At 53.7% G+C, this 15,676-nt stretch overlaps 2 protein-coding genes across 2 annotated transcripts in view; one reads left to right on the forward strand and one right to left on the reverse strand.

The window, feature by feature from the left end:
* Nucleotides 1-2,900, forward strand: part of ANKRD54 (ankyrin repeat domain 54) — a 41,222-nt gene extending 38,322 nt beyond the window's left edge. Inside the window, exons 4-8 of the mRNA XM_006865198.1 lie at nucleotides 1,592-1,663; nucleotides 2,011-2,058; nucleotides 2,135-2,259; nucleotides 2,398-2,505; nucleotides 2,803-2,900. Of these exons, the coding sequence (XP_006865260.1) occupies nucleotides 1,592-1,663; nucleotides 2,011-2,058; nucleotides 2,135-2,259; nucleotides 2,398-2,505; nucleotides 2,803-2,877 (428 nt within the window). The 3' untranslated portion in view covers nucleotides 2,878-2,900. The remainder of the gene's footprint in view (nucleotides 1-1,591; nucleotides 1,664-2,010; nucleotides 2,059-2,134; nucleotides 2,260-2,397; nucleotides 2,506-2,802) is intronic.
* Nucleotides 2,901-12,652: 9,752 nt separating this feature from the next.
* GALR3 (galanin receptor 3) lies at nucleotides 12,653-14,724 on the reverse strand. Its single transcript, XM_006865272.1, has 2 exons — nucleotides 14,348-14,724; nucleotides 12,653-13,400 (listed from the first exon to the last, which is right to left on the reverse strand). The coding sequence occupies exons 1-2, from the start codon at nucleotides 14,704-14,706 to the stop codon at nucleotides 12,653-12,655; spliced, it is 1,107 nt and encodes a 368-aa protein (XP_006865334.1). The 5' UTR covers nucleotides 14,707-14,724.
* Nucleotides 14,725-15,676: the final 952 nt, after the last annotated feature.

Raw genomic sequence — 15,676 nt, forward strand, 5'->3', positions numbered from 1 at the left:
CTTGATAACACTTAACAAAAATTACATTAATTCTATGATAAAGAAACAAACAGTCATAGAGATAGTCATTTGCTCAAAGACATAGCCCCAGATGTCTATGTTTCCAAAGTTGGTCCTATTAATCACTGTGATGTTGCTCTCACGTGCATATGAGGTTACTGAAAATACCATGGGTTAGGTCAGGTGCACCTTAGTCCTCAAGCTGACATCTTTGCTCTTCAACACTTTAAAAAGGTCTTGTGCAGCAGATTTGCTTAATGCAATACGTCGTTTGATCTCTTGACTGCTGTGTCCGTGAGGGTTGATAGTTGTATACACATATATACACCCCACTCGTCCTGCTTTACCCATTCAGCTTATGTCTCAATCCATGTATCTGTTCACGGAACAGTTTGTTCAAGGTTGTGTGTCTATCAGTTTATCTGTCCCCGTTAGTCCATGCATACCTCCCTATGTCTTCACCTCTCTTCATCATTCCTCTGCCACCCTCCCTCTTGTTATATATTGTCCTCCCCGTTACCCGAGCTAACGTGTCTAGCCAGTGAATTACTCTCCTCTCCCTCCCACCTCTGGTAACCATCAAAGAATTGTTTTGTGTTTTTTTTTTTAGTTTGGAAACTTTGTCTTAATGTTGTAAACATTTTTTTTAAATAAAGAAATCAGAGTAGATAATGGAAACCGCTTATAATCTGTCCCTCAACAAACACCCCTCACCCCCTAAAAAGGGACGAAGATGACAGCCTGAGTCCTTAACCAGGTCCTACTCTTCACTCAATGTGTCCGTTGCCTCTTCTTTGCCCGGTGTCCTCATTCCCAAGTGTGGTAAGAGCTGGACTTGGGGGTCGCTGGGCAGAGGCCCCAAGAACACGGGAAGTCGAGAAACAGCCCTGCAGCGTCACTCGGGCAGCACACGGTTCCTCTTCATTGGTCTGCAGCGCATGCTCTCAGGTCAGCCTGAGCTCCCACCTGGGGCTCAGCCCACCTGTTAATTACTATTAACCACCTGGGTAATTGGCAAACGCTGATAGTCCCACAAAGAGCCCTGGTGGTGCTGTAGGGTAAACACTGGACTGCTAACCGCAAGGTCGGCAGATCAAACTCATCAGCTACTCCTCGGGACAAACCTAATAAGGCTGTCTACTCCCTTAAAGATTTATCATCTCGGAAACCCTACGAGGGCTTGCTGTGAGTCAGACTCGACATGATAACAGTGGGACTTGGGGGCAGTAGGGAAGCCCACCTTGAGGTGGCGAAGTTAGTTACGGTGCTCAGCGCCCTCCAGTGGCCTAAGTCCCACTGTGGTGCTTGGCTGTGGAGGAGCAGAAACTGCCCTGAGAGCTGTTACTGCCTATGGGAGACCGTTCCTTAACCCCTGAAATGCCAATCCTACAACACCCGCATAGCCTGCAAGCCCTCCCAGAATCCTCAGGGTCCTGGGTGTGAACCTGTGGATCCAGTGACTGAGATAGCAGAGGGGCCCACACTTGCCTTCAGTATGCCCCACTTTGAGGTCACCTCTCTGCCTTGGGTCAGGTGGGAGTAGACGTGTCACCGGTCTCCCAACAACTCGTCTTGGGGTTTCCTGTTTCAGTGCAGCTGCTCCTGGACCACGGGGCTGATCCCAACCAGCGAGATGGGCTGGGGAACACGCCTTTGCACCTGGGTAAGTGTCTGGGAGAGCCCGGCCCTCAGCCTTTCCCTTTGGACAGCAGCTGATGGTACTGAGGGCGGTACTGAGGGGGAGCTGAGTCAGCTCTGCAGGAGGTGTGACGTGCTGAGACCCGAGCTGGGTCCTGCCCTGCCGCTGAGACTCCCGGGACTGACCCTTCTCCCTGGCTCAGTTTCCCCAGCAGTGCAGGGAGGGAGTTGGACTCGATGCTTGCCGAGTCCTGCTGAACTGTTGCATCGGTGATACCGTTTTGGGAGGTGTAGCCCTGGCACAGGGGTATGTGGGCATCCAGGCCCAGCCCCAGTGCGTCCTGGGCCTCAGCTCCTATTCTTCCTCTTCAGCGGCCTGCACCAACCACGTCCCTGTCATCACTACCCTGCTACGAGGAGGTAAGTGGCCCCTTCCCCTTCCCCCTCCTCTCTCCCCACCCCCTGCCATCATGCTCACTTCTGCCTGTACCCACAGGTGCCCGTGTGGATGCCCTGGACCGAGCTGGCCGCACTCCCCTGCACCTGGCCAAGTCTAAGCTGAACATCCTACAGGAGGGTCACTCCCGGTGCTTAGAGGCTGTGCGGCTGGAGGTGAAGCAGGTGAGCATCAAACAAGCAGAGCACTGGACAGGCGCTGCCCCGAGCCGGTGGGTGCGTGCAGCTTGGCTGGTGTTGGTGCCTGCTCCCGCTTGCCTCCTGGCAGCAGCCTGCGACCTCGCTGGGCCTTCTCTCTTCCAGATCATCCAGATGCTGAGGGAGTACCTGGGGCGCCTGGGACGGCACGAGCAGCGGGAGCGCTTGGACGATCTCTGCACCCGCCTCCAGATGACCAGCACCAAAGAGCAGGTGGGTCCTGGCTGCAGAGCCAGAGCCAGGCCACACACACGTCTCACACACACACACACACACACACACACACACACACAGGCTGTGCTGGAGCATGGCAGCCACTTCCTCAAAGCCGCTGCGCCTCTCCTACCTGTGACCTTTCTCTGGGGCAGCCAGAGGCCACTGGTGTAAAGGATGAAGCCTTGGGCAACTGCTGTGTAGTGGGCGGGAAGGACAGCTACCACGTCATGTGGTGGTGGGGAGGAGAGCTGAGGGCCCAGCACTCAGTAACTGAGCCTTGGGTTTGTCCGGCAGGTGGACGAGGTGACCGACCTCCTGGCCAGCTTCACCTCCCTCAGCTTGCAGATGCAGAACATAGAAAAGAGGTAGCAAGAGAGAGACTCCTCCCTGCCGCCCAGCCGCTCGCTCGTTACACAGCAGAGGCCCTGTGTCTGGACTTTGGAGCACCCTCACCTCCAGTGCTGGGGGGCCAGGACCCCAGAGCCACTCTCACCAGCCTCCATCTTCTGTGGGGGCTGGGGCCACGGCGCCCGGTGTCTTCCTCCAGCTCCTGCAGGCCGGGCCAGCTTTGGCAGCTGCCGTCTCCTCTGGCTGCCACACACTGTCCTGTCAGATCTCGCTTTCCCATGACCAGTGGGCCCTCAGTAGGCCCCAGACTCTTCTCTGCCTCCCTTCTCCACCTTGGGCTTGTTCCGTCGGTGGTGTAGGTACTTGGGACGAGCACCCCCAGCCCAGGAAGCTGCACGTAGATTTGTCATCTGACATTCACATAGACAAACAGGAGCTGCCCTGGCTGGCTGGTGAGGATTAGTTAAGGCCAGACCTTAAAATAACAAGGTTAGGAAGGAGTCCCCTTACCCTGAACCTGAAGTGGGAAGCCCTTGATCTTTGAGAATCAGATGTACCCCTCAGAAGTATTTGTATTCTAATCCCGAGAACCCGTAAATATTACTTTATATGTTAAAAGGGACTTTGCAGATGTGATTAATGGTCTCATGAGGAGAATGTGGTGGTGGTGGTGGTGTGCCGTGGAGTCGGTGCCGACTCATAGTGCCCCTGTGTAGGGTTTCCTAGGCTACAGATCTCTATGGGAGCAGAAAGCCTCATCTTTCTCCCACGGAACAGCTGGTAGATTCGCACTGCTGACCTTGAGATTAGCAGCCCAATTCACCACTACACTCCCAGAGCTCCTTCATGAAGGGAGTGGTCCTGGATTAGCCAGCTGGGCCCAATGTCACCAGAATCTTTACAGGGGAGGCAGGAGGTCAGGGAGGGAGTAGATGTGAGGATGGAAGTCAGGGGCTGGCTGGAGTGATGCAAGGAAGGAGCCAAGGAATGTCGGCACCTCCAGACACTAGACAAGGCATGGAGATGGGCTCTCCCCTCGGAGACCTGAGGGAGCCTGCCCAGTGAAGCTGGCTTCAGTTCCTGAGCTCCAGAATTGTTAAGAGAATAAACTGTTGTTTTAAGCCATTCAGTTTCTGCTCCTTTGTTACAGCAGCAACAGGAAACTAAACACCATAAGGAACCAAGAGTCACGGCACAGGTTGGAGGTTTTCAGCCCAGGTTTGCAGAGTACATTCTACTCCCGCCCCCAGGAGCACACACTTCTTTGGCTGTGGGTCAGGGAGAAGGAAGTGTCTCCTGATGGCAGGGCTCTGCACCAGGGCATTTGACTACAAGGCCGAGACTGGCTTTCCAGGTGATAATTCCCTACCTGTTGGTGATTGTCCACTTTTACATTCTCAGAGCTCTAGCTCTGCCCCACTTCCCCTCTCAACCAATGGGAATCCCTGACTGCTCTTCAGAGAAAGGGAGCTTGTCCCCCAAATCCCAGCTTGGATCTGTATTGAACTGGTAGAAACCAGCTCCCCAGACCCTGAAGAAAAAAGGGTCACTGTGGCTATGAGGCATAGACACAGCCTGGGGGCTGCTGCCAGGACCCCAGTTCAAGAGGCAGAAGGCCCTGCCAGGTTGTGGGTTTGGGGAGGGGAAGGGCAAAGGAAGCAAGGGGTTCACGGTGGCTGAGCTGCTACTGGTTTGAGTGGGGGGGCATGGGATGGCTTTTCCCTTTAGCATAGTGGTTACCTGGTGTGGCGCTGTGGGTTAATGCGCCAGACTGCAAAACCGTTTGAACTGCAAGGTCAGCAGTTCAAGCTCACCAGCTGCTCCTTGGAAACCCTATACAGGGTCACTATGGGTCAGAATTGACTTGACAGCACTTACTTAACCACTGCTAATCTCACAGTCAGCAGTTTGAAACTACCAGCTGCTGTGCGGGAGAAAGATGAGGCTTTCTGCTCCCGTAAAGATTTACAGCCTTGGAAACCCTGTACAGGGCCACTATGAGTCGGAACCGACTCCAAGGCACATCACGACAACACTTCTGAACCTCCTTCCAAACAAGTCTGCCCACCTCAGGGCTGGGTTCCAAGCATAGGGCTGGGACTCGGCAGGAAGGAGGGGTAGGGACAGGAGAGAGTGGGCTTCGGACTAGGGTGGGCCCCTTGTTTTGGCTGAGTACCTTAAGAGTTGAGGCAAGGTTGCTGAACCTCACTCAGGTCTAAGGGGTTTAATTATTTGGCCTTTAAATAAGAACAGGAGTCCTGGTGTGTTAAGCAAGGTCTGCAGTTTATATTTACCAGCTGCTCCTTGGCAACCCTATATAGGGTCGCTATGAGTCGGAACCGACTTACAGCTCTTAACAGCAACAGATAAGAGCAGGAGTCTGGTATGGTACTGTAGGATAAGCACTGGGCTACAAAATCAGTTTGAACTACAAGGTCAGTGGTTCAAATTCCCCAGCCACTCCTCGGAAACCCTGTAGAGGGTCGCTATGAGTGCCAACCGACTCGAGGATACTTAACAACAATAAATATGAGCAGACCTGGGTGCTGCAAACAGGTTAATGCCCTTGGCTGGGAGTCCACCCAGAGGCATCTGGGAAGAAAGACCATCTGTTTCCATAAACTCAGCTGTTGAAAACACTGTGTGAGAAATACATTCTCAAGATGGTCCATCTTCAGGAATAAGGGAGTGGTCCAGGAAATTGCTAGACCAGACATAAATTGTTGATTCACATAGCAACAGTGGCCTATGCATCTGGGGTATGTGAGCGGGATGAATTGGGAGAGGGGGAAAGGACATGTTCTACTACAACTAGGAACTTTAAACAAGAATGCTGCCATCCAGGGAAAGTAGAAGATTACTTAAAGTCCCCAGTACTCAGTCATGAGGAACTGGGAAGGACTTTCCTGACCTAGGAGAAGAAAAGGCTTTGCAAAGGGGCTCAGGGGGCTTCCCTTGTCTTCTGGGTCTGACACCCGATTTTGCAAAATGGAATGAATAAGCCTCACTCTCGCTGAAATGAGTACATTAAGCCTTGGTTGGGGTAAGCACTCACGATAACTCATCTGTGACCTCATAACCAAGTGGGACCGAGGCAGTATCCTGGGTATGGACAACGTTTCTCACATACGGAACACAGTTCTATTCTGACACACATGGGGTTACCATGAGTCTATGGGAACAACAACCAAAGATAGGAAGCTATTGTTAACAATGCAGGATTTCACATGGGAAGAGAGATTCTGCAAGGGGGAAGGGTGTTAGGAATGAGTGCTTCAGAGCTTTGGGGAAAGACTGGTGGGGGCTAGTCATGGCAGCCTGGGGGGCTGACTGGGCAGTTTGAGGCTGTTACTCCCTCAGGAAAGCTTTATAGAGCCTAGGGGGAGGGGTGCAGTCTTTTGGGAAATTGTCCTGTGGTGTGTGCCTGACACAGTCTGATGTCTAACTCCTCACAAGTCTTCCCCCAAAGCATCCTCACTTGGGAAGCAGAGGTTGTAACCCCTACAGCATCCTCCACCCCACAGTGACCTGTCCACCCTACTCAGGGCTCCATCTGTCCATCTGGCAAGTGAAGGGTATTCTGTTGATTCCCTTCACGGCCACAGAGCAGCGAACAAAGAGCACTTACTCCATTTCCTGTCAAGATTTTTCCTGCAATCCCAAATCTGTCTGAAGAGTCAGGCACACAAAGTCAGCTCCAGCCGCTGGAGTGAGTCAGAAAGCCACAAGTGGGTCCCTCGCTGTCTGGGCTGGGCAGAGGGCAGAATGAACCAGGCAGAGGTAGCCTCGAGGGGCTTCCCGTTGCCGAGTTACTGAGAGAAAGTACAGACAGGGCGGGTGTGGTGGGGGCAGGGAGGAGAAGAGGACCTGTACAGTTCCCTTTCTGGGGTCCCTTTGCTTTATACCTCACCTTTCATTCACATTAAGAGACCCTTACTATTCATTTAAGGAGCTCTGGTAGCGTAGTGGTTATGAATCGGGCTGCTAACCTCAGGGTCAGCAGGTTGAAACTACCAGCTGTTCTACAAGAGAAAGATGAGGCTTTCTGCTCCTGTTAAGATTTACAGCCTCGGCAACCCTGTACAGGGTCGCTATGAGTCAGAGCCAACTCCATGGCACAACAACCACCCTAATCACTTGGTGATGAGAGGCCAGTGGTGAACAAACAGGTAGAAGGTCTTAAGACACTAAGAGAAAAGCATTCACAGATTCTCTCAAATTCTCTGGGCCCAAGCTCTGTTGTTGCTCTTTACAGGTGGGGAAGCTGAGGGTGACTAGGATCCCCCAGCCAGGCAGCAACACACACAGATGCCACCATACCTGATATGAAAGCATGCTTACAACCAGAGCGAGCGTACCCTATAAAGGAGGACGGTGGCCAGTGCTGGGCCCGTTATGTGCCAGCTGTCACTTTCTACAAGCCTTCTTAGTGAAGTGTTAGGTGGCCACGTTCATCACTGTCCCCACCAGACCACTCACCGGGATGCTGAGCCCAAGCCACGGCTGAGAAGTTAGGGAGTTAGACCGAGGCTGTAAATCTTTACGGAAACAGAAAGATAAGGCTTTCTCCTGTGAAACCACTGATAGTTTCAAACTGCTGACCGTGAGGTTAGCAGCCCAACTCGCTACCAGAGCTCCTTAAGCTAACGTTAGAAGGGGATCAATCTTATCAGCTCACTCGGATGGGGAGTCTGGTCCCAGACCCAGGCTCAATCTCGTGTTCTCTCATTCCTGCGTGCGCAGAGGGCAGCAGCTACCATAATACACCCACACAACCATCTGAGAAGCACTTGGCGGTTCTCATGCCCGGAGGGACACCGAGTGAATCTAGTCTCAGTGGATTGAGGGAGCTTTGATGGGGAGACAAGGACCCGCCTTAGAAAGCCCTCACAGGCTGTACTCAGCTGGCAGCAGATGGTGAGAAGCCCTGTGGGAGCCTCTGGAGAGAGCTTGGCACAGGACCTGCACAGACAATTCTCCAACCCTGCAGGAGTCTAGAGGGAAGACCCTGAGGCACAGAGACATATCACAGCTTCGATGGGCTAGAGGCAGAATTCACACCCAATACCGTGGTTCCAGAGTCAGTGCCTGAGCCCTGCACTGCAGTTCCCTTTGTAGTGACCACCACCATTCCTCCTGCTTCAATCTCATCCCTGACTCAAAGCCCAGGCCATTAAAATAAACTTGGCATCAAGCAGATGTCTCAATAAATCAGTCTAGTTCCTTTAAACCAGAAACGATCCAGCCCTGTTCAGTCCGGCCCTCTGGCTTCATGCCAGCTCAGATCCAGCCAGCAGCTCACCAAATGAGCCCAGCAACCAGCCTAAGCAGCCGATGTTCATTAATAGGAAATCTGGGGTGGTTAATTGGTGTTTATTTCCCTAGACACACACCTCTGAGTTGATAAATGATGCTGTTCCTGCCAAGCTCAGGCAGAGGGAAGAAGATTTAACTAATGTGACTATGCCAGGGCCCCCATCTCACCCGCGCTCCCCAGGCCTAAGTTTCAGCCCTGGTTATGGTCACTGTGTGAGGGGAAGTGAGCCTCCTTCTTTGTACATTCAAGTTCCTCCCAGTTCCCAACCTTCAACCATCCCTCCTTGCTTCATCTCCCACTGCTTTCCATAAAGATCACGAATCTGAAACCAGACAAACTTGATTTAAATCCCTGCTCTACTTTGGTTTGGTTCTGTGATCTTGGACAAGATCCTCAACCTCTCTGAGCCTCAGGTTTCTCCATCTTCAAACTCTAAAGCAGACCAAACACACATTCCAGGGCCAAGCACATCATTCCCTGGGGACACTTCTCCCTGGTGTCCCAGCCTTTTCATCCTCAACCTCAATGTCTTCTCCCCAAACATCACGCAATGGTCCACTGCCAATACCAGCCAGACAAACCAGAAATCGAGCGTGTCATCTGGACCCCTAAAGTTCGATCACCTGTGTAAGTGGTTGTCCCATCTGCCCACACCTGCCATCCATTGCCAATGTCTTGCCTGTCTCTGACTTCTAACACGAGTCTCCTGCTATCCCTCCCCGTGCAGCCTGCCTTGGAGAGGTTTTAGAAGAGCAAAAATGGTCACATCTCTTTTGTGTGAAACCTCTCAGTAGCTCCCAGAGCATAGTCTAAGTTTCCGACATGATTTTCCGGGTCCTTCAGGACTGGCTCCCCACCTCCGCTGCCCTGTTTCCTGGTGGTCTTTCCTGTGCTTTGTGCCAGACTCCAGGCTGTGCCCCTTCATTTCCATCTCTTTCTTCCTAACCTGTCCTGATTCAGACTTGGTTCAGGAAGTTTTTTCTCCCCAAGCTGAGTCAGGGGCTCTCCTCTGGGCTCCCACAATCCCCTGGGCTTCTAGATCTTTCTTTCCTGCAGAAATGTGTGGTGTTCACACATGAATGCAGCAGGGGCATCCTTAAGAAACTTGCATAAACAGGATGGGTGGTCCTGGCTCCATCCTAGACCATGCTGGGGGTGCTCAGGTCAGGTGGGTTCTCCTGGGCATTGAGGGGCAGCAGCTGGGGCTCATTCAGCATCTGCTCTAGCCCCTGCTGCCTAACTCTCTGGCTCTGCTGGACACCCGGCTCACCTCACTAAAGTAATGAGGACCAACTGCTCCTTTGAGCCTTCCATTAGCCCTCCCACCCCCAAAGAGTCCCAGGAGTCTTCCTGCCAAGGCCATACCCAGCAGCAGCTGGTAAAACCAATGCTAGTCCCCAGTGCTAGTCCAGGCCTTGGTTGACTTGCCTCACTAGGACCTATGGAGCAGCTCCTGGACTGGGCTCTTGGCTTTCAGCCTGGCCCCTGGAACCCAACCTCTCCAAGTAGCCCAGGGGCCCCTCCCCTCCTGGAAACCTTCAGTGACATCACCGTCTGCCTGAAGGTCCCCACTGCTAGCTGCTATAGGATGAAATTCCCATAGTTCACTATCACACTCACCTTTGTGGCCTCCCTCAGCCCCAACTCCACCCACTTACTGTGCTTCCACCTGGCATGCCCCTCCCAACCTTTTCCCAGAACAATACACATTCAAGGTCACCTCCTCTGGGTCTCCTGCTAAGATTGCCCTAGGAAGACAGGGCTTCCTCCTCTACACCACATGTTCTTCTGTTAGGGTCCTATCACAGGGCGTCTGGGTGTCTGTCTCTCCAGATGGACTGGGTGGGAGTTCCCGAAAGGTAGATAACAGTTTCGTCAGCCATCTTTGTCTTCTCCTCAGAGCATCCATCAGTGCAGGCGCTCAAATGTTTGGGGGATAAAGGAAAGAAGGAAGTGGGGGGTCATATCTTCCCTTCTCTGGTACCTCTGTCCTCATGGAGCAGGAAGTGGCTGCTGGATGCCTGTCTCCTGCTTCTGAGATGGTGACACCCTCCACCAGTAGTGGTCCCAGTGTACCATGAAAGCTTCAGAGCTGCATCCAGGGCTCAGCCAGTAAAGCAGAGTCTGACGGTCCCGGGCCACTCTGGGGGTGCTTCTAGTACTCAACCTCCTCCGTTGGGCCTGGGATTTCAGGCAGGTTCAAATTCTGGCTCTTCCATTTCCCCGTGGGATGACCTTGTCTCCTGCCCCACCCTGAAAGGAGCTGTTCATGGTCACCCACAGCAGTTTAGCTGGGTGGCTGCATCCCAAATTAGCCACCTCCCTCAGACCTGGTGTGGAATCCCAGCTCTGCCAGGTATATACCACTTAACTCTAGTCAGGTGATCTCCCTTCCTGAGCCTCAGTTTTCTTTTCTAGAAATGGGGATGCTATCTTGCCTGATACAGATAAGCCAGTGGAGGCATGAGGGAGGGCTGCAGGGAGGTAGAGGCCACTATGGGTGCTGAGGAAATAGGTAGCATTCAAACCCCACTGCTCTTCAGGAAACGGTTCCACTTTGGCAGGGCTGGGATATGTTGGGGAATTTGGGGCAGAGATATAACAGAGTACTGGACCAGATGTCAGAAAGCTTAAGTTCAGGCCTTGATCTGTGTGTGTCCTTGAAGCAGGGGGTCCCCATCTGTGTCTCAGCTTCTGGGCCAGGAGCAGGTAGCAGGCAGTGAAAAAGGACTAGTCAGGCCTCCCCAGGGTGCCCAGGCTTGCTCACATCCCAGAGGGGCTCAGGGGAGTCATGGAAGTTGTAGGGTCTCAGGCCTCAACTCAGAGCTAATAAACATTGATGTGTGGTAAGGGAGGAAGGGATGGGGCTGGCTCTGAAACTGACACTGACTTATTGGTTAATTAGTGGGTTTCCACAGTCACAGACTTCCCCAGCCGTGTGAGGGATGGGAAAGGAGGGGCTATAGAGTAGTGGGACCCCTGGGAGGCCAGCTGGGGTTCCAATGTGTTTCTGATCTCGTGAGAACCAGGAGCATCAAATGGCTAAAAGAACAGCCCAAGACGCCTGAACAAGGAATGGGCCATCTGGGCACCAAAACAGAACTCTCCTCAGGAAAGGGACTGGGAGTCTCTGAGGATTCCAGGAGGCAGGGCATCCACTTGGGTGTGAGGAACTGCGGATTTGGTCAACAGGGCTGATGAGGAATCAGGATGAACCAAGATAAACTATAGAAATTTTAACTGGGAGGAGGGGCAGTGAGTAGAAAAGTTAGATAGCTTTGAATCCAACCTCTGCCACATGCTGGCTGTGTGACTTGGAGCAAAGCACTGAACATCTCTGATCTTTGATGCCACATCGGTTATAGTGTGCTATGCAGTAAACTTTTCAGAAGCAGATGGCCAGGCCGTTCTCCTGTGGCGCCTCTGGGTGGATTTGAACCCTCAACCTTCCAATAGGCAGCAGTGAGTTTAACCATTGCACCAACAAGTCTACATCTATAAAGTGGGGCTACCTGCTTTGCAAAGCTGTCTTGATTATTAGAATAAAGAACATCACTCAGTGTGAGTCCGAGAATCTCATAAGAGTCCGAGAGTCTCATAGAGAGATGCTATGAGACTCTGAGAGTCACAGCGGTTACCAAATAGGAGGGAGCAGTCTCATCTTTCTCCTGATCAGTGGTTAGCGGGTTTGAACGTGTGATTAACAGCCCAACAGTTAACCCACTAAGCCACAAGAGATCCTGGTGAGATACATTGCTGTTAAGTGCCTTCGATGCAGACCCATAGTGACCCCGTATAGGGTTTCCAAGGAGCAGCTGGTGAGCTTGAACTGCTGACCTTTTAGTTCAAACCGACCTTGCAGTCCAGCGCATTAACCCACAGTGCCATGCGAGGACTCCTTTGTTGTTAAGTGCTGTCGAGTCGATTAGGACCCATAGCGACCCTGTATAGGGTTTCCAAGAAGCTGGTGAGCTTGAACCGCCGACCTTGCATAGTAAGGGCCTAATAAATGTTTGCTCTACTAACTGCTATTAAACCACCTAGAGCTCTGGTAGTATAGCAGTTACGAATTGGGCTGCTAACCTCAAGGTCAGCAGTTCGAAACGACCTGTTCCACTGTTCTGCGGAAGAAAGATGAGGCTTTCTGCTCCCGTAAAGATTTACAGCCTCGGCAAACCCTGCACAGGGTCGCTATGAGTCGCAACCACCTCGGTGGCACATAACCACCACCACCACCAGGGCAGTTCTAAGAACAGAGGGGCTTGGCACTGGGAAGCTGGGGAAGCAAAACTTAAATGGTGTTGCAAATTTGGGGTTCGGCTAAGGTGAGTCTGGGGGCTGCCCAGCTATCTTAGAGCCACCGCTCAGCTATTTACTGCACATCTTGGCAGTACTCCTGGCCTTGGCCCCATCCCCCTAGCCTGGTGGGAAGAAGGCGGATTGACAGACAGACATCCAGCAGAGTCTCGGGAGCCGCGTTTATTCCTGTGCCTGCGTTGGTCCTGCTTTTCCGCGGCGCGCGGACTCCTTTCCGGAGCCCCCGCGCCAGTCCGCTGGCAGCCTCCCGCGAGGCCGGGTGTCCCCAGGGTAGCCGACAGGACCCGAGGAGACCGGACAGACACAGCGAAGAGCGCGGCGGGCGCGCCGGTGGCGGCGGGCGCCGCAGGGCCACAGGCGGCGGAAGCGCGAGCGGAAGTAGCGCGAGGCGAGCGCGTAGACGAGAGGGTTGAGGCAGGAGTTTGCATAGGCCAGGCAGTGCGAGGCCAGTCGGCAGGCGTACGTGGCCGGGTTGAAAGCAAAGCGGCCGAACCAGAAGCAGAGAATGAGCACGTGGTGAGGGCCCCAGCAGAGTGCGTAGAGCGCGGCCACCGCTAGCATGGCGCGCCCCGCACGGCCCGTAACCCGTCGCCTCGCCTCGGCCGCCGCCGCCCCCGCCGGCCCCACGGCCGCCCACAGGAAGCGCAGCGTTCGGCCGTAGGTCAGACTCACCACGGCCACGGGCAGTAGGTAGCCGGCGGCGAAGGTGGCCACGTCGAGGGCGCGCCGACGCGCGTCCTCCCAGGCGGGCACACAGAGCTCGAGCGCGCCGTAACGCACAGTGCCGTAGTAGCTGAGATAGGGCGCCGAGAAGAGCGCCGCCAGCAGCCAGACCAGGCCTACGGCGGCGCGGGCGTTGCGTGGCGTGCGCAGGGCCCGCGAGCGCAGTGGGTGCCGCACGGCCAGGTACCTGGAGGCGGAGTCCGGGTTAGTGCACGGGCAGCTGGGCCCCAACCATGCCCCACCCCTCATGCTGCCGCAGTGCAAGCGGGGGGAGGGGCAGGGGGACACAGGACCTGAGGTCCGAAGTGCCTGGTCTTCCTTGTCTGAAAAATGGGGGTGACCGCACTCCCCACTTCCCGGGAGGTGTTTAGGTTGTAGCCAAACAAGCAACGTGCTTCCAGAAGCGCCTGGCACTTCGGAGGGGCCCAGTTCTTATTAGATGTTATTTAAGATGATGATTTTACATGCAAATACTCCCTGGTGGTGCAACGGCTAAGCGCTCATTTTGATGGGTGGTTGGTACCTACTCGGTGGCTCGGATGGAGAAAGACCAGTAGATCTGTTCTGGTAAAGATGACAGCTTAGGAACCCCTCTGGGGCAGTTCTACTCTAGCACACGGAGTCGCTAAGAGTTCAAAATCATGGACACATCGATTCCACAGTTCCCAACAATTAACGTCAGTGAGGGAATGACCTTGGATTTGATCCCAAGCCATGGAAGCAGGTGTGACCATAATAAAGTATCTGATGAATGTGATGTGATCGTGTCTTCCTTTTGCCAGTCATTTCACATTTATAGAACATCTATGTGCCCAGAGTTGTAGGATAAACACTGGACTGCTGATTGCAAGTTCAGTGGCTCAAACACACCAGCTGTTCTTTGGAAACCCTATACAGGTTGCTATGAGTTAGGACCGACTCAATGGCACTTAACAACAATACAACTATGTGCCAGGCCCTGTGCTAACATGTGGGACACAGATGTTCTGGGGAAGACTTGGGGTTGGGGGAGGGCAGGATGGTCACCTCAAGCATGCCTTAAAGGTGCCCAGGAACAAGATGGTGGAGGCCAGAGAGCTGTTCTTTTCCTCCCACCTCCTCTTTTTGGCTCCCAATGAGCACTACCCGGCACACCTGTCAACTGAGACTGCGGCCAGGGTGAAGCTGCTGGCATACATGGTGAGGTAGATGAGTAGGTGCACAGCCTTACAGACAAGGGCCCCAAAGAGCCAGTTGTCCAGCGTGTAGATGGCAGCCTGGAATGGTACGCAGCATAGAATGAAGCATAGGTCGGCCACAGCCAGGTTAAGGATGAACAGGTCTGTGGTGCTGCCAGGATCCTGCCAAGCTCCCGGGCCAGGCTGTAGCAACACAGCCAGGACCAGTCCATTGCCCACTGTACCCAGCAGAAAGATGAGGGCGAAGACTACAGGCACTGCCACGGCCCCCACACTCCCTGCACTGTCCAACGAAATGTTCTGGGCATCGGCCATCTTCTCATCAGATGGGTACCTGGGGAAGAGAAGCTGGGGTCTCAGCCTAGAGGTGTTTCCCAGCCTGGGCTTGGCCAGGTATTCTGGGCTGAAAATGCTGTGTGGCATGGGAGACCAAGCCAAAAGTCACCATGGAGACCCACTGTGTGAACCCGTCACAGGGTGTGTACGGAGTCCTTGGTTTCTGAGGACAGCTCTATAGCCCAGGTTTGGAGGGTTGGGTTAGGTATATAACAGATGAGCAGGTGACGACATGGGGTGGGCAGCCTCAACCCCAGGAGCTGGCATATATTCCTGACTTTTCAGTGAGGATCTGAAGCCCACGGAGACACTCTTGGACATAGGTTCAGGACCTTCACTAGCTATGAGCTATATCCTCAGCAAAGCACCAGTGACACCCCAGTGTTTTCTGAGACCCCCACAATGGCTCAGGTGGGAGAACCTGAGAGCTCACTGTCCCCTTTCTGCCCATGAGGAAACTGAAACTCAGAGAAGGGATGTGAGAGGCCAAGGTCACCCTTTGAGTGGCAGGTCTGAGGCTGCCACCATGGTATCCCCAGCGTCCAGGCTGGAGCGCTGATCTGAGTTTGTAACAGACAACCTGCCTTGTGCATAAACACACTGCGTCCATCCCCTGCCCTGCTCCATCCCACATTAGCTCCTACCTGTGGATCCTCCTATGTGTCATGTCTGGGACCTCCAGAGTGTTAGTATCAATTAGAGGAAAAGGGGAGGGGGCAGGCAGGAAGAAGGGAGACAGGTGACATTTACCCCACCCCTGCCCCAGCACCCAACATGCAGCATCCCCCAAACCCAAATGGACAACACCCACCTTGACCCTGGGCACTGGGCCCCTGCGTGATCCTGAGGGAAGCAGACAGGCTGGGCTCCTCGTGGCTTGGCAACCAGCCCTGGTACAAGGCTGCTTCCTACTTACTTAAGATCTCTCCTTTCCTCTGCTGAGCTGGAC

This window comes from Chrysochloris asiatica, unplaced genomic scaffold, assembly GCF_000296735.1.
Source record: "Chrysochloris asiatica unplaced genomic scaffold, ChrAsi1.0 scaffold00076, whole genome shotgun sequence".
Lineage (NCBI taxonomy): Eukaryota > Metazoa > Chordata > Mammalia > Afrosoricida > Chrysochloridae > Chrysochloris > Chrysochloris asiatica.